The sequence below is a fragment of the Pectinophora gossypiella genome, chromosome Z, assembly GCF_024362695.1.
Source record: "Pectinophora gossypiella chromosome Z, ilPecGoss1.1, whole genome shotgun sequence".
Taxonomy (NCBI): domain Eukaryota; kingdom Metazoa; phylum Arthropoda; class Insecta; order Lepidoptera; family Gelechiidae; genus Pectinophora; species Pectinophora gossypiella.
The window spans coordinates 24,104,980-24,129,831 of NC_065433.1; the positions used below are offsets into that span (position 1 = coordinate 24,104,980).

General features: G+C 38.5%; 2 protein-coding genes across 2 annotated transcripts in view; one reads left to right on the plus strand and one right to left on the minus strand.

Moving 5' to 3' along the window:
- Window positions 1–1,997: 1,997 nt before the first annotated feature.
- On the plus strand, window positions 1,998–18,413 carry LOC126379758 (zinc finger CCCH domain-containing protein 13-like). Its single transcript, XM_050028576.1, has 12 exons — window positions 1,998–2,123; window positions 3,689–3,778; window positions 4,350–4,460; window positions 6,500–6,588; window positions 7,820–7,981; window positions 9,159–9,285; window positions 9,368–10,252; window positions 11,159–11,272; window positions 13,703–13,930; window positions 15,612–15,728; window positions 16,245–16,416; window positions 18,183–18,413. Exons 1-12 carry the CDS (start codon window positions 1,998–2,000, stop codon window positions 18,257–18,259), a joined length of 2,298 nt encoding a protein of 765 aa, XP_049884533.1. The 3' UTR covers window positions 18,260–18,413.
- Window positions 18,414–19,607: 1,194 nt separating this feature from the next.
- The window catches only part of LOC126380401 (CDC42 small effector protein homolog), a 65,190-nt gene continuing 59,945 nt past the window's right edge, over window positions 19,608–24,852 (minus strand). Inside the window, exon 4 of the mRNA XM_050029794.1 lies at window positions 19,608–23,925. Within this exon, the coding sequence (XP_049885751.1) occupies window positions 23,917–23,925 (9 nt within the window). The 3' untranslated portion in view covers window positions 19,608–23,916. The remainder of the gene's footprint in view (window positions 23,926–24,852) is intronic.

Here is a 24,852-nt window from a genome sequence, read left to right on the forward strand (position 1 = left end):
TGAAGTTATAGGGAGGCCACCTTGTGTGCCCGCCTGTCCGTAGAGCATAAGGATACGACGCAGTTCAACATCGGGGGGTAAACACTCTTTGAGGCACTTTGTCTTATGTGGCATTAATATTAATCTTGTAACATCAGTCTCTATATTCAATTAGTATAGGTAATTTATTAATTATATCCAGTCGGCGTGATGTCAAAAGTTTCGTTTTGAAATTGCAGTTTATTTTAAACCTTTACTTATTACGTTTGATTATTATAAAGACTGCAGTAAAAACATTCAATAGTTCTAAAAGTAGAACATATTTCATCATAATCTGTTTGCAATGGCGAAAGAATATGCATATGCGAATTTTCGTTACAACCTTTTTTATTTCTAGGTCCATGGGCTCTTCTTAAATGCTACTTAGGGCACTATTCATAATGTATGTGCAAGTTTTATAGTTGATGGTGAGAACTGTAATAATATATAGCTTATAAGCCATATTGAGGCTCAAAATATTTATGAGGACTCGAGTTAATGAAATGCATTATGAATAGTGCCTGGATTCTGCGCAGTAGAAGGCGTCGACGAAAATACACAAGGATAGACAACAGCTCCAACTAAAATTGCCTCGTGTCATAACAGCTTAAGGTCTGGTGCAGCGCGCCCTCCCTCATTAGGAACATATAAATGTAATTACTTATAATAACCAAAATTCGACTTGAATTTTAGGTACATAATAAAACTGCCCCACTGAACTGGTTTAGACATGAAAATAGGCACAACCTTATCCTGAATAAACTCAATTCCATTCGCCTGTAATGTAATAAAGTTCTCATTTGAGTCTGTTTTGTCGATTCAGTCGTATAGTTTATTTCTGTCACTGATGCAGTTACAAATTGTATCATTCATTGCACGCGCACTATAATAACCTCGGCAATCTGTGATCTAACACTCGCGTCTGAACATTACAGACTGATGATCCAGGTGATGGGCCGCCTTATACAATTTAATACAACATACCGTACGACAAAACATACTGTTCTTACAACCGGCGAAACTAAGAATATTTTACATTTACCGGCTAGCACCGCTAGACATAAAATCAATCTAGTGTACGAAAAGGACAACACATACCGAGTGGAGTTTGCTTCAAAGAGACAGCTGGGCGTTGCGAGTCGGCGATTCTCGCTAAGTTGAAGGCTAGGTTTATATGCTATATACCTATCTAGATATTGTACACAAATAACCCTCACCCGTAATACCTAATGGGGTTGGCAGTGCCAGTAATCAGAAGGAAACTTGCAGTCACTTTTGATACGAAGTCCTAAAATTTGATGGAATAATTATAAATACCGCACGGTGCTAGGTGATCAGCCCAGCGCCCGTATGAACCATCATGTTAGTAATCAATTCCTCTTGTCGATTTTTTTTACGATATGCACGGGAAGATAAGCAACAAGCAATTGAACGCGTTCTATGTTTTTCAATTCGCTCCCAGTCAAGTACAGAATGTGCACCTAGTCACAAGACTTCCAAACACGAAACTTTCAGTACGATCTCAAAATTTTAAGCTTGCCGGACTCCAATCGGTGAACCGATTATAAAACGTTCAATGAACACATTCTTATTCTTAACACTATGGGAGACGCAAACACATGAAACAACACGTAATAGCGTATTGAATTAAATTCTTTTAATTTACTACTTTATTGTTCCTCTTTTATCCAATCCATCCTGTGTTCTATGAATCCATCGCATGGACGGCGGAAGAGACGGCGATCTACAAATCTGGCAGCTTACATAGACGTTATCGACAAGTAAGAAGAATTCCTTTTTCAACTTACAATCACCTTTCAAAAGACCCTTGTCATCTTTCTTTATCCGTGTAAGTTTGGTCAACAAATGGTAAAAATTCCCTTTAGATTCTGAAAAATAATTTATATCAGCATACCGTAATGGTAGAGAAAGCATGGTAAGACCCGTCTTCACGTCAATAGTCCCTTGGTGTACGTGCGATGGAGTGTCAAGCGAGCGATAGTAAAACAATACTGAAAGTATTCGACGCTTCTAAACGGAAAAGGGATAGAAAGAAGAAAGGTCATGATGACACCAACTCTGTAGTGACCGACGACTCTAACAGCGTAAGTATTTATCCCTAGCAATTTGCATCTAGCTGAAAATTTAAAACATGGTCCATTAATTAGGCTTCACCCACGTAGGAGCGTGGGGGACGCGCGAGCGATCAGTCGCACTTGATATATTTTTTCCCCCACTAGCTTTTCCATCATGTATCGTGTTCATGTGGTGCTTACTAGAAGAGTGATTTGCCCGTGCGCTTACGTTAATTGTGAGTGAAGCCTAATAGTCATAAAATTTGTGACTAAAAACATTGATTGATTGATTTCAAAAAATTACAAATAACAGGCAAAATTTATTAAAAGCGATTACCGTGGCCTAGTAAAGTATAAGCCAAGAAGTAGCATGAGGAAAGTGAAAACCTTTAGGGACATTTTCATCGGCGTTGATATATGTAAATGCGCCCACAGGTAGACCAATACAACGCTTCAATAAAGTCTGCTAAACCGAGCCGTCAGGATATCACTACGGCCCAAGGCGACGGGCCGCCAGAAACTTCCACGCCGAAAAGGTTATTTTAATACTTCAATCCCAATTTATTAGTAATAATCAGCAATATGGTAAGTTTTCACAATCCTAACTGGATTGAAAACTTATTGAAAATTATGACGTGTTGAAACAGGCTCTGTGGCTTAACCATTGGATACACAACGAAAAACTAGATTCACCTGTCACTACGGTTGCATTGCTTACTGGATCTTAAGATTTTTGACCTTTATTTACCGGGTGAGAACCCGTAGCGCTCCCTTTTGTTCGGCCAAGAAAAATAATTCTCACTACTTCGACGATCGAACTAATGGATCGAACTAGTGAGAACAAAGGGTAATATCTTATTACCCTGATGATTATCTATCATCTGAGGCAAATCTACAATAAGTCACATCTTTATTTTTGCCTATGAGTGAATTTTTTTGAAGATTTCTAAAAGGCCTTATAACTTCTTTCTGCATTAGGTCTAATTCTTAAAAAGTCAAGCGGTCTTAAAATGTCAATATCCATTTCAGAAATATCCAAATTGCAAATTATAATTCGCAAATCATCGTATACAAAGAAACTTGCACCGGTAGTCCCTAATGGGGTAGGCCCAAAAATTACTTATTATTTTTCGTATTGGCTTAACAATAAATACTTTATTGCTCTTATTGCTAAGTAGCAATCTCTTCCAGGCAACCTTAACCTTATGTTACACACATTAAAAGTAGACATGTTAAAAATAAAAAGTGAAAAATGTTTTACTTATTTGTGAAGTAGTAGAAAACTTGACAAATGTACTAAACGGGTCATACCTATCTTCCAAATCGTTAATAATAATTATCGCACGAATACATAACGACGTGTCTGATAGGCAATGAGACGCCCATATTTAGTTTTTCTTAAAATAATTAATAACAATTGTGATTGCATAATTCTAGAACTAAGATTAGATTGCTGGTGGTAATCCGAGAAACTTAAAAAACTTGGCCATATTAGAAGTAGGTAGATATTTCGACATAGGCATTTGCAAATTAGGTACTTTTTAGAGTTTTTAGTCGCCAAATGTTTTTTTAAACTAGTTAGAAATGTGGTATAGGGACCGAGACAGCAGTCCCTCAGTGTCCCCGGCCCCCGAGAGAGATATCCGTCGGGGTCCACGCTCGCCGCGCCGCCACCGCCGCCCACAGTAAGTTGTAATACTTGTTACGTTTATACAGGGTGTTAGTGACATCGTAACGAAAACTTTGATGGATGATTCAGTCTATGATTCTGAGTTGATATCAAGCGGAATTGTCCGTCGCAGTGTGCAACGCAAAATAATTTAAAAAATCACAAAAAAGTCATAAATTTTCCGAGAGGAAATTCCACTTGATATCGACTCAGAACCATGGGCTGAATCATCCCCCTGAGTATTCGTTACGGTGTCTAAACCCGATATGTACTTGTATCAAAGGTCAAAAAATTATTAAAAAACAATGATTTTTTAGTTATTTATATTATTTTCAATTCTATACTTTTGCGATGAAAATATCCACTTGATATTAACTCTGAATAATGAGCTGAATTAGTATTCGTTACGATGTCACTAACACCCTGTACAGGTCAGTGTGTATAATATAATGACAATAGGGCGCAATTCTTTTTTTAATGTTTTACAAGAAAACTATTTTCGTGTGGTGTTCAAGTCAGGAATCGATGCTGTTTAAAAAGTACTGTTAATGAATAGATACTATACTTACTTGGTTTTCTAAATCCATTTTCAAGTGTCGAGCTACAAATCTCTGTTATTTTCCAGTCGGGACGGGCATTCTCTAGCACTCAAAGCGGGGCACATGATGTCTACTCCCCGATCGAATTCGCCTCGAGTGGTATGTTCCTATTACAATTAATAAGGCCACCTCCGCACTGTAGCGATTCTGAACTGTCAATAGTGCCAAATGAAGAACTTTCCAGGGAACGTTCACCAAGAACAATATAGATGGCGCTGTACAGATTTCCCTACGTTTAACATTCTAATTTCATGCATAGCAGACATAAAATATATACCTGTAATCTTTGATTTTGGGTATAAATGATGAACCTTTTTTTTATTTACACCTTTCCGCCCATTATTATTCTAATCCAAATAAACAGTAACATAATTCTATACATAATGTGAGCAAAATATCGTGTGCGTCAAGCTAGCGGCCTCAAAAAAAAAATGGGCACGAAAAAATAATTTGACCATACCAAAAATTAGTACTCTTATTGAAAAAAATAGTACCTGTTGTAAAAAAATTAGTACCATCACGGTTTTGGATTTATAGCCATGTTTTATTGCACTTGCTAGCTTGACGGTTAGCGAAATTTGGCGAGAGTTAACGACAAGGTCTTTCGCTTTGATTTAGTAGAGGAGCGTAGAGGAGCTCGGTGGCGCAGCGGTTAACGCGCTCGGTCTGCGATTGTTGAAGTAAAGCAACTTTCGCAAAGGCCGGTCAGAGGATGGGTGACCACAAAAAAAAGTTTTCATCTCGAGCTCCTCCGTGCTTCGGAAGGCACGTTAAGCCGTTGGTCTCGGCTGCATTAGTAGTCGTTAATAACCATCAATCCGCACTGGGCCCGCGTGATGGTTTAAGGCCCGATCTCCGTATCCATCCATAGGGAAGGCCCGTGCCCCAGCAGTGGGGACGTTAATGGGCTGGTGATGATGATAAATCCAGAACCGTGATGGTACTATTTTTTTACAACAGGTACTATTTTTTTCAATAAGAGTACTAATTTTTGGTATGGCTAAATTTTTTTTTTGTGCCAATTTTTTTTTGAGGCCGCTAGCTTGACGCACACAAAATATCAAGTAACAATTATTTTTATATATGCGTCTGCTATTACATTGTATTTTAGAATAATTATATACCAGAGTAATGAGAAAATAGGTAATTATCACGTTAAAGCTGTACAACGCCATCTATATTGTCATCTATATTGTTTTTGGTGAATGTAGCCTGAATAGTCCATTATGATACTATCGATGTCGTAGCGAGTATCGTAGCTTAGGTAATATGGATTAAGATCTATAGCTCGACTATCGATTTTTGCCTATCCATCGGCATCACTACCGTACCGTACTAACACGAGCACCTACCCCCGTACTGCTGCTGCACGCATATCGCGCACATTGCCATTTTTGAACCAATAGAATTGCTTTATTTATCGCGTAGCTAATAAAAATAAAACTTTGAATTCTGACTTTCATTCCAGCATGAGTTAGTAAAATATTCTTAAACTATGTTAGTATCAAGTCAAACAATTATTAATCATTAGAATTACAATTTAACGAAATGCATTGTCGGAGGCATCTGACCTAACCTGTGTTGGGCTGGTTTCCCTTCGCGTGTTGGGAGGTCAGACAGGCAGTCGCTTCTGTAAAAAACCAGACCTGTCAAATTTTCAGGTTAGTTAAGCGGACCCTGTGAAAAACTATTCTTGTGCAGCGCAAGTAGAATTGACAGCCATAGTCTAATTTATAGGACACTTATATTTATCATCAGTGCCCTTCAAGATATCGTTGTGACTAGACCTCTGCTCGGTAAAGAGGATACATTTTTCCGCCTGATATCGTAGAAGTCATCAATAGCGTTGCTCCATATCCACAACATGCGATATGCGTGCTGCATGCTACCGGGGGACTGGGACGATTAGCGCTTTCGCTATGAGAGACCAGGTAACCGACTCGCTAGTATCTGAGCACTAAACAAGCCACCTGCTGGCACGGATGTAGGGCTGCCATTAGACTGCAACAGTTGTACATGTCGTCATGTCAATATGATGCGGGTTTTTGCCCACTTAAAATTTATTAAAATACCTAGGTGCTTGTAAATGAAATGACTGTAATTTGTGAGACCTTACCCTACACTATTTTATCGTTTAGGAGGATAGTTTCGTTGAAAATATCCCACAAGACCAGGGGTCCTTCATCTACGCCGTTTTGGAAGAAGCGATCAAACGTGATAAAAAGAAGTAAGTAGATTGATACCTACCTACGTAATGTGCTTTTATCGTCCTTTAGCCCATATTTCCAGACACAATAGTTAAACAATGGATTGGATTTTAAAATATCCAGTAAGCGCATTTTTAAAAATCTTAATTAGTGTTGCCAAACTATCGATTGTTTTCATCTAAAAAAGGGCACATTATCAATAACAATATCGATAAGTACCATAATCTCGAAACTCGATGGTAAGTAGTTTAAAACAATTAACAAACGAAAAATTACAAACATTATTATGAATTGTTGATTTATTGGCGTATGATGGACATTTAACGTAAAATACACCCTCAAACATACCTAGTTTCTGTGGACTAAACAAAATTTGCGAGATCAATGGGTACGTGGTATTGGCAGCTATGAATACTATCGATAATCAACCCCTCAACAGAGACGCTAGTTGCAGCTGTCATCGTGTGTTGCCTGTGTTATCGCGTACAAACTTCAGTAATAAACTAGCTTCGTTAGTGTGATGCTCCCTGGCCGGACCACTATTTAGTACGTAATTACGAATGAACTCAATACGCGCTACATAATGTCTACTTTCATCTGCATACCAAGGAAAAAAAGAGTAAGGCAAAGAATTAAAAGAAAAATGATATTTATTATTATTTGTGGTGCGGCCAGAGAGCAATGCTCCCCAGCCGGACCACTGTGAATCTCAGAAATTATGTTATGTAGTCAAGCAATAAGAGTATGAAAAAATAGACCTAAAATTCTACTCCTTACGTTTTTACACTGATCCTCGAATCTTGTCTAGATTAGAGTCAATTAAAAGTTGAATGTGGTCCGGCTGTAGAGGATTCTCTGCAGCCAACAAATGTTATGGTACAAAGCTTACCAGATTTATTTATGTATTGAAATAAAAGTTTAACATTTCTACTTTCTACTGACGTCACTTTTATTCCGAAAAATAAAATACTACGCATTGCTCTCTGGCCGCACCACAAATAATCCGTTTTGGGAAGTGGACGATTTGGGACAGTGGTCCTTTTGGGAAGTAGACGTTTTGGACCTAAAGGTATCATTTTTCTTTTAACCCTTTGCCTTACTCTTTTTTTTTGGTATGCAGATGAATGTAGACATTATGTAGCGCGTATTGAGTTCATTCGTAATTGCTTACTAAATAGTGGTCCGGCCAGGGAGCATCACACACTTCGTTACTATCCGGTCGTCTCATTGAGCAATCATATAATCTTCAAGGCACCGGCACTCACGTCGGTATGACGAGCTCCGCAGGAGTCGGGACCGTGACCGCGAGCGCGATCGGGACCGAGATTGCGACCACGAGTCGTCGACGCGTGAGCATCGCCACCATCGCCACCGGCGTCGCGACGACAATATACCCTCGCGGGATTACGACAAGTATAGCGTTTTATTTGTTTTTTGTAATACTTACAATAGTGCGATATTATAGTAGAGACTTTAAAGCTGCGCCATCGCAGTGCTGGAGTTCCCAAATATTGTTAAATTTATTTAGTAAATAATTAAGTAGGTACCGGTTTGAGTAAATCGGAGCTGGCTAAGGGCATTCTATGCTAAGGGTCAGCGCAGATTACGAGCATCGAAATCGTGAGCACTTTCTGGAGTCATTGAATAATTAAAATTATCATAAAGTGCTCTCCTCTCCCAACCAAATGTCACCACGAGGTGCCTCGAGCCGGCACGAGAAATTTGTCGCTGTCGAACTATATTTCGTTTTATGAGGATGTAAATTAAGTACATTTATCAACGATATCAGAAAGTGATCCTCTTCGCTGACTCTTCCTGTACAGAAATTTGTATATGGTCTCTTTATGCTCCATAACCGTTGATAATTAGGCACGGATAAGATGATCCGTGCTTCGGGAGGGCACGTTAAGCCGTTGGTCCCGTTTACTACTTACTGATGTAAGTTAGTAGTCGTTACATGAGCCATGTCAGGGACCATTGGCGGCTCAATAGTAACCCTGACACCAGGGTTGATGGGGTTGGTAATCCACCTCACAACCCACACGATAAAAGAAGATTAGGCTTTCGGGAACCAACCCTGGTTGCAGCAGCCGTGTTATGCAAGTACTTACTCAGAACGGGCTTTCATATTTGGATATGGATGCGTATATTAAATTTCAATTATGTGCTGTTAACTGTTGAGTATTTAGCTCCCAGAAGCTGACCCTGGGTGCAACAGTCGTATTATGCCCATAGTGGTATGTAGAACTAACTTTGGGTTCGTTTTAAGTTTTTTTATTACTGGCGAGGAGTAAAATCTTAATCTCGATTAACGATTATTAATCCTTAATCAAGATTAATGATTGAAAGCTTTAATCGTTGATAGCAATTAACGTCTTAATCGTTAATCGAATTAACTTTTTGTCAACTCTGGTATGAGTAATCCGTAGTGTCGATTGCTGTAGAGTACACAGACTATTGCAACTATAGGTAACTGATAATCCCATCTGATTTCTACTAAGGCGTAACGTACCTATTGCGTTAATCAATTACGTTCGCGTATTCCTACGCTGAAAGCGTTCACGCGTAATTCCTTTATTGAAATTACCAGGCCGGCGAGAGATCCTCCAGTTGCACCGGCCATCGATCAGGCTTTACTATTTGAAACGTTCGCCAAGTTTTGCACAAAGATGACTGACAACACTACACCAGTTCCGCATGTCAACCCCAGTGAAGTGGTAAGCGTTATTGCAATATTATATAGATGGGCTTAAGGTAAATAAAACGGAAGGTAAATAAAACTTAATTTTTAAATTTTAGGCTCGCTCGCAAAGTCACAAATCGCTGCAATGCGAAGTGGTGACGCGCCAGAACCTTTACGACGTGGAAGAGCGGCCGGTGCGGCTTCGTAGCCGCGAGCCTTCCCGCGACCTGGTCGTGGCCTCGTCGCGCGCTAAAGTACGGAGCCGCGAGGACATCCACGACGTGAAGCCGCGCGGCTACACTCCCACTAGGATGACGGAAGACCGCAGAGATAAATACGGACCGCCGCCGGGCAGCAAGCCACCACCCAAGTACGCAAGCAAACTAGATGTGGCGGGGTCGAGGGTGCGCGATGTGGAAGAGGAGCGGTACCGCGAGTACCAGCCGGTGTGCGCGAGCGCCAGCTGCACCGACCACGAGTACCGGCGCGAGCCCGACCGCCGCGAATACCGCGAGTACGAACCGCGCCGCGACCGCGACCCCATGCGCGAGAGGAGGAGTTTCGACGACGACAGGAGGAAGTTCTGCGAGCAGAAGATGAGCAGGAGCTTCGACGTACAGAGGGAAGGATATCCTGAAGATGAACGCTTCCGCAGAACTGCCAGAAGCGAGTCCTATAGGAAACGCTTTGAAGAAACGAGAGACGTGCGCGACAAACGATACGATGATCGGGAGGTGCGAGATAGACGTTACGAGGACCGCCGGGACAAGTACTACGAGGAGAGGGACAAAGAGAGTCGCGAGCGCAAACACGTGGCCAGTAGAGACCGCCGCTCTAAGAGGAATCTGGAGCGTTTCGAGAGAACTTCCACTGCCTCGAGGGAAGAAGACTTCAGAGAGCGGGACAGATACTCGGAACGGGAACGAGACTCTGGGCTGAGCGTCGCTGATGGCGAAACTAGTACCATAAGTGGGAAAAGCAACTACTTAAGAGTGGTGAAGGTGAGCAAATTCGAGTGTAAGGAATTCTGTTTGGAATAAAAAACCTTATAATACAAAATACGTGTCCTTTTGAAAAGGAATGAAAATGAGGTACTTACATATTTTAAAGCACCACTTTCTGCTATTTTATCCACTGTGATCAGTGCCCGACTAAGTAGGTATCTTCGTTACTTTTAGCATTCCAAATCTTAACGCTTTCATTAAATTTTTCTTATTAATGTCAGGCAGCAATTTGTTAATAATAAAGTTAATATCACTAAATGCCCCGTTGCGCAGCAATATACAGTGCCTACCTACCCACTTACAAAGCGTTAAACCATCATTTGTTGCATACATATTTTGCCAATAGAAAAGCACCTGTGGGACGTGATGGAATAAGCAATTGTCATTGGTTAAGGCTAAGCAATCATAATTGCATATGGGTTAAGGTATCATTGAAGAAATGGTATGAAAATCACGATAAAAGCATAAAAAATACTTACTGCACTAATCCTGAGTCGCTGCCGAACTTCGTCATCTAAGCAGGCACTTTTCACAAAGCACTAGTTTAAAATAAAATAAGCCGATGCTAAACTTGAATTGGCGAACTGAGATTTACTCACGAGGGTAAGATTACAGCGCATTTACCGTCTGCTTTGAATCAGAAAATGGCGCCATTGTCATTTCTTTTTTTTTTAATAGAGCTGTGCACTTAATAGCAATTTGTAGTGCTGCACCAGAGGAAAATTTTAAACAGTATCTGTTACTGCAAGTGTTTCAAAGTTGCAAACTTGATTTTACTCTATTGATATCTAATCCTATCAAAATCCTTAAAAATCAACGTTGTATAATTTATTGCGACTTTTGATGTCTATTGATTGGGCAATGTGGAAATATTAAAAAACTTTATGTATTTAATGTCTACAGCAAGAGATCGCTGAGCAACGTGACGCTATGGACAAGATGATGAAGTTGTGGAAGGAACTAATGCGTTGCTTCAAGGGCCTCTCCCAGAACCAAGGGCAAGATAAAGCTATTCACGTGAGTATCGCCAATTCAAGGGGTACAAGAAATATGCGGGGGGCTATTACAATTAACACTACTTAAGCCGAGATATTTTCGATGGTATTACATTTCATAATCATTTTAATTGTTCCCGTACTTACGTATAAATATTTGCACCAAAAAGTACACGTTTTCGGCTAAAATTGCGTTCGAGGCGCTTTTGGGAAGCACGCAATGCGACGCGCAATGTTTGCGTTGGAGGTGGCCGTGCACTCGTACGAGCCGTGTGGTGCAGCGGGTGAAGTTGCGGCGGCTAAGGGCGCCCGCCGACTGAAGCCGCTCTGCCTGTTTACTCTACGACGCTTCTAAGCTTCTAAGAAAAGGCGTAGGATGTTGTCAGGGTCCCGCCGCGCCACGGCGGTCCTACTTAATGTTTTTCTTTTCATTCGATTAACATACTTTCCTTATCATCCGAGGATGGCTTGGCTTTTTGGCTGTTTATTTTTAAGCGTACCTATATAATAATTTGTATTAAGTTAAACAGTAATAAAAAAATAACATGCCTGAATCCCCAAACAGTAGGTAGGTTAAACAAACCTGTGAAAAGTTCCTACCTATTTGTGTAATTATTCTGTATTTCACGTCCTACCAACGAAATATCCTAGGATTTCTGTACATAGTTTGTGCACCATAATTTAACAAAGTGAGTAACTACACTCGGCATTATTGTTTGAAGTTATGTTATACCTATCTACTACCTAACCCATTTTACGAATCAAAATAAATCCTAATAATTTGGTTTCTGGTGTCTTCCTACAAAATAATATTATAGTTTGCCATTTTGTCGTTTCCTATTTATGTGCAATTTCAAAAATTTCCCTTCTGCTAGGTAGTGGACAGGACGCAAATACACGGAAGTGTTTTGATAAGGTTTGCAGGTTTGTTTATTGACAATGTTGCTACGGAACACTAAGTGATTGCATCAGATTTACTCGTAACTTTCTTTGAAACGAAGTACGATGCAGTAGTATTGATTTGCTCCGCTGTAGTCTTAAGTTATCATACGCGAATTAGACTATACTTGATTGGTTTTATATCTCGCCCGGGCGATTCCAACTAGTGCATCTCAGCTGCTAAAAATAGGTATCCGGCCGGGGTTCTAGCGCACCAGGTGTTCAGTTATTGATTTAATGTAAAGAGAGCAACTTCCATATGTATACGCACATAAACTTACGCCAGTGTGCTAATTATTGTAAATGTGTCGTACGTATTTTAGTGGCGCATTATATTTTTCAATCCGTGATAGCGCGGAGGACGCATGGCTTACCGCTTAGTGTCACCGGTTCGAATTGGGTAGTTTCCTAGGTCAAAGATAAATTATGAAATTTTGATTACTAAATAAAGACAGGTGTAGGTAATTGACAGGTAATTGTGACAAAAAAACGTTTTCTTTTTTCTATTTAACTGAATTATGATTTTTAATAAAGAAAAATGTATTAATAAGTACGACATTTTCTCACGTTTTTCTATGACGTCACAGGTTGCTTTTTCATACAAATTCTATAGTAATTTCGTGTTTTGACGTTTAGTAAAAAGTAACTGATTTGACTAGTTGGAAACTACCTATTGGTCGATTGTACCAAAGTAAGAGGGCTTTTGGCGGGAAATAAACGGGACAGTTTCTTTCTTCATTGAATTATCTAAATAATTAATACGAAGTGGTACTAGTTTTACCCTATTCCAGCGCAGTTTCTAAACTACTGAATTGTTGAGTTTGAATTCATGTTTGGATCACAGATAATGGATATTACGCGGTTTCCAGGATTTGTGCCGGGTTAATGGCTATGGGATCGCCCTCTATTACATTGGACTTAAATATAGGTGGCGAGGAGTAGTCGTGTATCCTATACTTTCGGGGATACATATAGGCGTGATGCTATGTTATCATATGCAATATATTTTTAACGATATTTCGAAATATACTTTATTTCGGACAAAACATCCATATCTACTAACCTAAAATACAAGAAAGAAAATACTTAAAAGCTATAAATACCATAATGGCACACGCTTAAATGCTGATGGGTCCAGTGCTTTATAAAGCTGCTGTCCCACCTATCAGCTATTACAGCCAGGATGCTGTTGGTGCTGGCACACACTCTGCAGTGCGTCGCAGCGCACGTCCGCAAACATACCCGAGGCACTGCAGAAACGCGGCAGCCCCAACAGCACCCTGAATGCATTCCACAAGCACGTATCAACGGAATACGGTATTTGACTGGCTCAAAGATAAATTATAAAATGCTAATCCAGAAATAGAAGTCAAACTAAGATGATCAAAAATCAATCACATTTCACTTTTGACTTATTTTCGAATTTTATTTATGAATTTATTGAAAATGAGTACGAAGTTTACCTTACTTTTGGTCTTCGTTTTGTGATAACACTGGTAATGTTCAACTGTAGGAGTCTGCAGCGACAGTTCAAGAGTCAGCGGCGGCGCAGCTCCGGCTGTGGCGCGAGTGCATGCGGCGGTACGAGACGGTGGCGCGCGACGTGGGCGACACGGACGCGCGGCTCATGGAGGAGATCACCAAGCAGCGCTCCGAGATGGCCGAGATGGCCACCATGTGGCAGGAGTGCCTGCAGCGCTACAGGGACATGAGCAACGACTTCAACAACCTCAAGAGACAGGTACCGAGCAAGGGAAAGGGGCAAGGCTTGTGTAAGGGGATGGTCTTAAGGTTACTTAACATAATATACATACATAAACTCACGCCCGTAATCCCTAATGGAGTGGGCAGAGCCACAAGTAATCAAAGACAACTGATTGTGAGATGATTGTGTCCTCTAACATGATGGACTAATGTTATGGGCGGTAGGCTGATCCCTTATCACCATAAGGTTCATCATATCCATCTTTGGACTTCGTATCAACAGTGGCTACTTAACATAACCTACTCGAAAATTCCTGACTGGATGTGCTTCGTATGATTTTGCACGGTAGTTCTAATTCGAGTTGTCATAATTGTAAAATTTTCGTTTTTGTATGTGATTTTGGTCTATTACAGAAACGACACGTAACCAGGAGGTTAACGTACATTGGGGTCGTAGATTTGCCCGTCCAACAAATATGAATACTTCATGTTAATAATACTTAGGCAATTTTCCTACAATATGTCACAGCAAAAAAAGAAACTAAGTCTAATCATTAGAGGTTAAGTATCATCCAACTTAGTGAATAGTTCAAGTTTCATCAAAATTTGCTTAGTAATTTTAAAGTTATTATAATGAACTCGTTGATGTCTTTTGCAAAAAGGAAGCACTTATCATTAATAGCATTTAATAGTATTTACGCGGTGCATAATTTTTTTTTTTAGTGTCATTCAACTAAGGGAATAGTGCAAGTTTTATCAAAATCAGTTCAGTAGTAATACTGAAATTAACATAGGAATCTTGTGTTACGACTACTAAAGAGGTTGAGATGTTATTTTAATTAAGTATCATAAGTAATGGTTTGAGCGTAAATTAAAGAAAATTGTAAAAGGGTCAAGGGTGTGTCGGACATACATGAAAGGAATTATAAGACCTGACATATTTGAGTTACCTACGTTACTTCAGTCGCTTAAAGCGACGGCCGTTACCATTTTCGTATGGAACCCTAAAAAGACATTTTAAATAGTTTGTATGAGCGGTTATAGGTAATACACCCCGGACACTTCACACAAAAAACCGCTTTTTACGCAGACGCCACACATTGACGTTATCGTACAAGCGCATGCGTGTGTGACGTCTGACGTTCATACGATTGAAGACTAAAGTAAGACCGAGGGGGGGTGAGGTAAATCTAGCTCAGGCGCTGGAGGGGAGCGGAGAGTTGTCGTTTTATACATAGTTTTATTCCTTATTCTGTGGTTATAGTGAGGCAGGGTTACCAACTTAGGGGTTTTCCCCCCAAATTTAGGGGGTAAATAAGTGGGATGGGATTTTTTTGGGGGCGAGTTTTTGTCATATTTTGAATGTCAACATGTATGATTTCAAAAGCTCAGAACCAGAAGAAAATGACATATTTCAAATATTCGATAATTTATGAATAAAGAATATTAAACAATATTATTTGTTATTTAATATAATCATTATTCTTTTTTTAATTAAATATGTCTGATACATGTGACATACATATGGCACATTTCTTTTTTACCCGGGTACTTATATATTTTTTCAGTACGGGTATTATTATTTATTCTCATTTTAATAATAACATTTTTTTAGGGGGATTTTCTAGTAATTGTAGCAATTTTAGGGGTTTTTAACTTCAGCTTTAGGGATATATATTTTTAGGAGTTGGTAACACTGCCTACCTATGATGTTTCAGTTGACCAGTGAGAGTCCGCAGCGCGCGCCGCCGCCGCCGCCGATGGTATGCCCCGAGGGCGAGGGGAGCGCCCCCGCGCCGCCCTACCGCGTCGCGCCGCCCTACCCTACGCCACCGGTGCGTTGCTTGGCAACCTTAATAATATCATAATCATAAATGCGAATATGCGTTTGTTTACCTTAACTCAACCGATCATCATGAAACTTTGCATAGGTACACGTTAGTGTAAACTATAAACTGACATAAGAAGGGTACTTTTTAGAGACGAATAGAATACAGTCCATCAGTCATCTTTTCAAAAAATCTGACGGACATTGACCGCTCCCGATATTGCTTAACTTATCAATTAATAAGTAGGTACAACTGGATACAAGTCTCCGTGTTATCGTCATCTCATACTTTTTGAAGTCATAATTAAAACACATAATAACGGGTTCTTACTGCGTTGCAAGTGCCATGATCACGGGATGACTGAGTCATGGCACTTGCAACAGTGTCGAAATATCGGGAGTCTCATATCCCCATTTAAACGCGGTAAGAACCCGTTATTATGTGTTTTTTGAAGTCAGTTAAAAATGATAATCCATTAGTAGTTGATTTGAATAAGTTTTAACAAAGCACACGTCCAAGCAGCAAATGGCTATGGCGGGGTTTCCGGGGTCGCCGCTGCGGACGCGCGCGTCGGCCCCGCCGGCGTGGTGGTGGTGCGGCGAGCAGCAGCCGCCGCCGCCACCCCGCCGCCGCTCCTCCCCCGAGTCACGCGCCTCGCGGTCCCGCGACCGCCGCCATCGGCACAAGGACAGAGGTATACACATTATTATTGCTATAGTTGTTAAGAGCTGTTGGTCTCCCAAATATTAAATAAATAAATACATACAGGGTCTTAGTGACACAGCTCCGAATACTGAGGGAGAAGATTCAGCTTATCATTCTATGTTAATATCAAGTGGAAATTACCTACCGGAAAATTAATTACACATTTAATGTTTTTTAAATTTATTCCACTTGATATCAACTCAGAATGATGGTCTGAATCTTCCCTGAAAGTTTAGGTTACGGTGTCAAAAACACCCCCTGTATATGTCCTACATACAACATAGTAATGCTTTCTGTTTGATAATCCGTTGCCCGTAAAAATGCAAGTTAATGTTACCCGTTAACTTTGTTGGAAATTTCATTTCATGTGTCGTTGCGTGCACGGGATAGAAGAAAGAGGTTGGAAAGACTAACGCGCATTTTGTATGAGAACCGCTGTCGCCGGTTCAACCCACTCTTCTTTTATTATCGTGCAAACAGATATACGATAGCTCTACTACTTGTCAAATTCCATAGCCACTCTACCGGCAATGTACATTTTATGTGTTAGTGCTGCAATTACTTTTGGTTAGATAACAGTATCTAACCAAAGTAATTGTATTATAACAAATGTATATTTTTGGAAATAGCCAAAGTCATCAAGATGTTTGGCAAGCCGATCCCTTGGGAGGAGCAAGTCAAATATCTCGGCGTAGTCTTAGATAGACGTTTTACTTTCAAGGCCCATATCAAACGTGTGCGCGATCGCGCCGCGTTTGTAATCGACCGTCTTCATCGTCTCCTTAACAAGCGAAGTAAATTGTCCCTTAGGAATAAGGTGGAAATCTACACGACTTGCATCCGTCCGATCATGACCTATGCAGGGGTAGTTTTAGTCCCTCTCAAATTCACCGTCTACAGGTAATACAAAATCGTTTCATGCGGAAAGCCACGGGAGCTGCGTGGTTCCTTCGCAATGAAAATCTGCACATTGCCCTAGGTCTGCCAGCCATTGCTCAATGGCTCAAATTAGCTTCCAAACGTTTTTTCGATTCTGCTCCGCACCACCCAAATCCCCTGGTAGTTGCGGCTTCCGAGTACATTCCGCTTAGGGACGGCACTGAAAAGTATCGGCGTCCGAAGGACGTAATCTACGATCCCGACGACCCGATTACTCTAGCCATAGAGGCAGCCAATCAGCTCGCGACACCAAACACTTCAGGACCCCGATACCGACCCCGCCGGCGTGGTCGACGATTTCCCTCATTCAGCGCTTATCGCTATCGACCCACTAGGGTCGATTAATTCTTTCAAATATTTTTCCTCTCAGACGACGCCCTGAGCCGAGGTTCCTCAGGCCTGTTGTCTTAAACGTTGTACCGGGTGAGAGCCTTCAGCGCTCCCCATTTGTCCGGCCAAGTAGTTAATGCCATCTGCGGCAAATCTACAATAAGTCATGTCAAAAAAAAAGGAAATAGCCGATCATACTAAGGTTTTCAGCTTTCCTGTAATAAGAAGGTATCTCCTTTCTTCTATTCCGTGGTTGCGTTAGTGATTTAGTTATAAATAAGTTAGAATGGGTTTGGGTAGTTTAGACAATATTTGAAAAATTAATAAAAGAAGCATTTAACAATGTATACATGTGTACCAAACTTTGAATATCTGTGTGTGGCTGTACCTATCAGTGGTGCTTTTAAGCAAAGCAGCAAACTTCTGTATTTGATTTATGAATGTGTGTTGTCTATGTTTGCAAAAGTGGTGTCTTTTTATCTCCAGATGAGTCAAGGTACAAGGAGAAGGCGCCGTCCAAACCGAATGCAGCGCGATCGGAACATAGGCATAGGAAAAGGTGAAGATTACACTCAATAAGAAAAGTAAAGAAAATGTTTGAAATTTTTGTATATTATCGTATCTTGTAATTAAAATAAGAATAAGAAAGTACTTAAAAATTAGAAGATATTGGAATAACAATTTAAAAATTCTTGTGTCTTTCGAAAGTTTGTCAAATCATTGAGGTTCTATTTGTAAAATTTATTGTTAATTATGTATTTACAAAATTTTTAAAAGATTTAACGTTGTGACGTCGGTTTTAGTTTTTTTATAGTTGTTCATATAAATAAAGGAATAAAAAGTCCAATATATTTCAGTATTTTATTGTCCCACTGCTGAGCACAGGCCCAAAGAGGCCTTCAAATACACAGGTCTCCGCTGGATAAACCAGAGGGTATATAATAAGCATACTCCACCACCACGCTGCACGCTGCTGTGGTATCGTGCTTAATTAATCTTTGAATAATTTTCGATTGCTTTCCGAATACTTAGATCCCGCTTAGGGATGGCACGGAAACATCTGCGCGCGACAACAAACACTACAGTACCTCGATACACAGCGCTTATTGCTATCGGCCCACTTTCTTTCAAATATAATTTTCTCAGATGACGCAACTGGGCAGCCTCAGGCCTGTTGTTGTCTTAAATTTTGTGACTGTCGGGATCGTTCGGTCGGTTTACCAAAGCAGTTATTATGTAGGCGTTTTAAGTAATATGAACTAGTTGCGTGATACTGCACACAGACGAACGATGTGTCTACACTCAGCGGGATCCCCTGTCTGAGAGACAAGAGTGATACAGAGAATTAGGGACGACTGCTTCGCTGAACACCCAAAGTGTGCTCCTGGTGGTAGAACGAGTAAATTTTGTATGATCCGTAGTGCTCCTTCGGTGGTTTGGTGGAGCACATCTTATGTCGTTATATTTATGGTTCCACTTTACCCCTACAAAGGATGGAACACATGATGACTATTTTATTTGCACTTGACTCTGAAGAGTACTTCAAATAAGTTATAGTATCTCTACAATATATTTTGCGAATGTAATGTTTTGCGAATGTAATATTTTGAGAATATAATATTAAGAGAACGAAGGATAAAATCTACTTAGATAGAACTACTAATTTGCATAGTCTTCTCTCTCTCTCTCTATTTAAGAGCTGCGCTCTTGTCGGTGGAGTAACCGCCATTCCTCTCTTCTTCCCGCCAAAACCTTCACCTCCCGATACGACACGACCTGCACCTTCTCTTTTATTTGTTTCATAAATGTTATCCTAGGTCTACCCCTTCCTCTCTTCCCTTCAATAGTCTTATAAGTAGCAAAATATATATTTTTTTTAACTTAGAAGGAAGAAAGTTTTGGTTCAATAAAATGTTCTTTATTCTTTAAATACTTAACATTATACATTTAAAACAAATATTTCAAGTACTTATTTCATTTTAGTAGTCCCTCCAATGTGTTCATAACTTAAAAGGAGCACGACAGGTAACTCAAAAGTTTCCCTTCTGTACCACTAAAGGGGCACAACAGAGCATTAGAATTTACCCGTTCTACCACCAGGAGCACACTTTGGGTGTTCAGCGGAGCAATCGTCGAATTAGGCATCTGTTGCATTACGGTGAGCTGACGTCATTTATTTTGTTTGTCTACGATTCCAGACGCTACGACGCGACGCGATGGCTCTTGAGAGACAGGTGGTTTTACCAATCGTATTACAATCAAGTACATGTTAATTACTACGATAATAACTACGTATTTCTACTTACTACTTACTCGTGTTTCATAATGCCGAAAACTAATGGCGCATAAAGAGAAGCAAGTAATTATTTACACCAAAGTTGCGTATCAATACACATTTACACCAAAGTTTATTTAGTTGGATTTAATATTGCGTAAAAAAAATAACTAAGGAGAAAAAACTAAAGGATAAAAGTAGGTTTTGGACCAAAGGTGTAAACCTATGTATGTACCTACCTTTCTTAGGTTTATTCTTGCACAAAAAGAAAATACTCCAAGAAAAATAATAAAATGGCAAAACAATTGAAAAGTGTTTCCTGTTTTGTAAGGGTAACGTGCAAATGAAAAAATCCAAATTTCATTTTAAACTTTTATATCCAGAAAAATCCAGTAGTATGTCACTACCTAAAGTATAAGGTACACAAATATAGTACATATTAGATATACCGTAAATAACTCGAAGACTTACACAATTATAAACTTTGTCGTTTTAAAAATAAAATGACAAAATTACTTCTTTTCATACTTTATAAATATTTAAACTTCTACATTAGGTTTCCCTAAAATTGGATGGATCACAATACCCATTATGTTTTCCTGTTAATATATATACATATATAGATTGTTATACACATGATTATATAAATATATATATTATATAGATTTCTCTCAGTCTCTGCAATATTATTTGTTTCAGCCGTTCTGTTGCACAAACTTATTCGTGCACGAAGACCGTTATTGTACAAATACGAGAAACATTTGCACTTTAATTCCTAACACGTAACTATAACTTCGACGATATACTATAATTACAATGAAATTATCTAAATATGAGAATATTTTAATTAACGATTCTAATTTGTATAGGTATGATACAGGAAAATAATTTTAGAGTTTTAAAATCTCATCAGTTTTGCTGGTTTCTGTATGATATTATTTTGTGGGTTGTGGCTTTTATAACTTCATATCTTACGAATTCATTTAGAATAGTGTTGTTTTTGATATATGATTTGGTTGAGCCTCATAATTGATTGTATAAGTATATATATGTAGCCAAACTGATAAGATCTTACTGAAGTGCACTTCACCACCACATTGTAAACAAATGATCAAAAAATTACTTGATAATGTAAATGCAATAGAAACATTGTTGTCATGCATTTCATGACATGTTTATGCATTATGTTTAGTTACATTACAACTAAAAAGATAGATAGATAGACATACATATTGTTTTTTTAATACGTACATTACATCCAAAGTGCCTGCGTAATGTGGTTTTCACTTACGTACACAGAATTGTTTTATTTTAATTAGAATGTCCCGAGGCTATACATTACAATATATAAATTTTATTAATTTTAGAAAAAAGTAGGTAAGTTAATGTGATCCCCGGTACTGGACTTGCACCAATGATTTATTAATTTATCTTACAATAAATTTTCATTTACAGCTGGCTCCACCACTACGGCGATATGGTTTGCCTTAATGGTCTAAAAGAAAGACGTGGGTAGGTACTTAGTTCAACAATCGGGAAAATTGTCGTGAGCTTATTATGTTTTGAAATTGGAAGTTATGCATATTTATGAAGATAGGTATCCTGCCTAAACTATCTATATACCAAAACAGTGTCTATAAAAGACAAAATACCACGGCAATTTTTATTTTTCAAAATCAAGGGTCTTTACCAAAAATATTACAATGAACTATATTATATTTTTTAAATACATATTTTAGATATATTTTTTAAACTATACACGGCTTTCTGGAAACCATTTTTGTTTGATCAAAAGTAAATTCCAACATGCTCAATATAGATTCAAAGCTGCAAGATTACTACTAGGGAAGTCTCTACACTTCTACAATCAAGTAGGTACCTACTTAGTTTATTACTATAGTTTCATTTGTGTCAATTATTCTGTACGTTCAAATAGGCAGAGTAGTTAATTATACTTATTATTTGTGTAAAAAAAAAAAAATAAACACTACCGAATTATTGTTCAACAAAACACCAGTTCAATTACATTTTAAATTTGGAACATCATCATTAAGAATTAAAACCTTAATATGCTTGCTGTACTCACATTATTATTTATTTCTAAACTAAAACTCGTAAGTACAAATATTTTTTAATAATGTTTCTAATTCGTGTTTCGATTTTTTTTTAATGAGAATTGTAGGTAACATATCAAAATTAGGTGTCTTGTATGAACAATGTTTATTGAATATCATCGTTATAATGAGGTTTTCCTGTAAAAGACCTCTCTAGCTGCAGCTCTGTTTATATAACTATGGATATCTATATGGACGTTAATGAAACATTTTTACACCTAAAAACACCTTATTTGAGAGTAAATTAGAACAACTCGTATAGACACATGTAATGAGTAACTACTTATAAGGGTGTACATATGTAACTATTTCCTGCTCTGTTTCCCCTGTAAAGTTATGAGAAAATTACGACGTGGATTACACATCTTATTATAGATAGATAAATATTATAGCCACATGATTCCTCTTTCAAAAACATCATATAGGTACCTATATAAGTACTAGTGCTAACATTGACGATTACAATATACTTGCAACTTTACTTTTTGTAGGTGAGACTGCCGAAGTAATATCACGTCTAAAAATATGAATAGGTATTTTAGAACCCTGTCGCACTAAATTAAGTATTTGAAATTAATTGAGTATTTGTTTCAATTTGTCAAATAAGTTGATGCGACATGGTTTTAAAGCAGCAAGGTTTATCTTATATAACTTTATAACCTTTAGAACTTAGGACATCAGGGGGATTAAAATGGCCACAACAAAGCAATTCATCTAAGAAAGCAATGTTGCAATTTGACATTTGCGCATATAAAAGTAAGTGCGCAATGGAAACAAATGTCAATTAATTGCTTTCTTAGATGAATTGCTTCGATGTGGCCATTTTAACCCCCCTGTATTTTTAGACGTGAGTAGGTAGGTACCTAGCGTCTTCGTTCTTAGGAAACTTAGCTTCAGGACATTCGGGGTTCTACAAACGTTCTACTGAGTGGAAAGGGATCGCTTTTAGAAAGTAAAAATCATCTACTTAGGTAAGTACTCATATTACCCCTAACAAAAATGTATTTTCAACAGTATTTGTAAAGTTGAACAAGGACAGCAAATATCGACTAACGTCAGCCATTTTAAAGTAGGTCGCTGCCTATACTTGAAAAAAAATGGCGACTTCGATTAAAGGGTTATTTTTATACATAATTAAAACATTACATAGTGATTACATTAATGTATGGAAATACTAATTTGGCTACCTACTCTTGTCTTTCTGAACTAGGTGTATACCTTAATTTAATATGTAAGTAAGTACAGTAAATAACATTTTTTTTATATCTGGACTTTGATTCAGGATGTTCACAAGATTTAATTATAGTGTCTATCAAAAAGCCTAATATTTTTAGTGGAGAACGTATCAGCTGATCACAAAGATTAAAAATGAAATTGGAAATTAACTTAATTACCCATAATTTCCAACGGTCTGGTTACTGCGTAGCTCGAAAAAAATATATGAAATTTTCGTTAAGCAAAGAAGCTATCATGATCGGTAATATCAATTAATAATTAAACCTACTACAGAATGCGAAAAGAAAATTGAAAGTAGGGAAGTTATTTTACATAACACCCACCTAATATGTAAATATGTTTTATTGTTATTTACGAGTTATAAAGTGACACCACTGCAGGCAACGGAAATGAAAATTACTAATGAAAGTAATAAAAATAATTAATCAACAGGTAACTTTTAGATTTCTATACCGATAGGTTTAGTCTATGTACACAACAAAATCGTAACTTATAGTAACTTAAAGTACAGGTTTAATAATAAATAGTGTAGATCATACAATAACACATCGTCTCACTCTTTCGTGACATTAGCGTCCGTGCCGCGGGTCGGGCATCAGTAAACCTGAAAATAAAAATAAAAAACATTAATACTGATAGATAACACACGGCCTCCATGGATCAGTTTAGCGTTGGGCTCACGATCTGGAAGTCCCGGGTTTATGAGCCCTGGTTTGAATAGGTTTTACAGGCTGATCACTCGATTGTCCGAAAGTAAGATGATCCGCGCTTCGGAAGGCACGTTAAACCGTTGGTTCCGGTTACTACTTATTGACTGATGTAAGTATCTAGTCGTTACATGAATCATGTCAGGGGCCTTTGGCGGCTCAGTAATAACCCGGAGGCCAGGGTTGATGAGGTTGGTTCACCTGACAACCTACGCAATAGAAGAAGAAAAACGATAATATAGATACTTCCGATTGATTGAGGGGAGGCCTGTGGCCAGCAGTGGGACGCATATAGGCTGTTTGTGTGAACACACATACCAAATTTTGTAAAGTCGGTTAAAGATACATTTACAAATTAAATAAAAAGGATAAAGGTAGCTTAGACATGTCACATAGGGGCCTTTCGCGGCTCAATAGTATCCCTGACACGAAGATGAGTTCGGGCATTGATCTCGTAACCCACACGAGAGCGTAAAGCTATCTTTTCCAAAATGATAGTGTATTTATTTTACTCCCGCTAGTAATGAGATGACAATCCATCACCAGGAGGTTTATCATCCATCTTGGATTAAACTGGTTGAGGGATGATGACTTGTGGATCGGCCGTTCCATTAGGGATTAAAAACTTTATTATTATTATATTTGAGACTGTTTCATCTATATCATTAAATTACATTCACAAAATAATAATAAAAAAAAACGATTTCATGTCTAAATAAAATATAATAAAAACACAAATTAACAAGTTCTACCACGATTGTAGTCAACTGGGCCGTGAAATGACAGACAGTGAACCACATGTGAGCCGTTTGGAGGTCAAATTA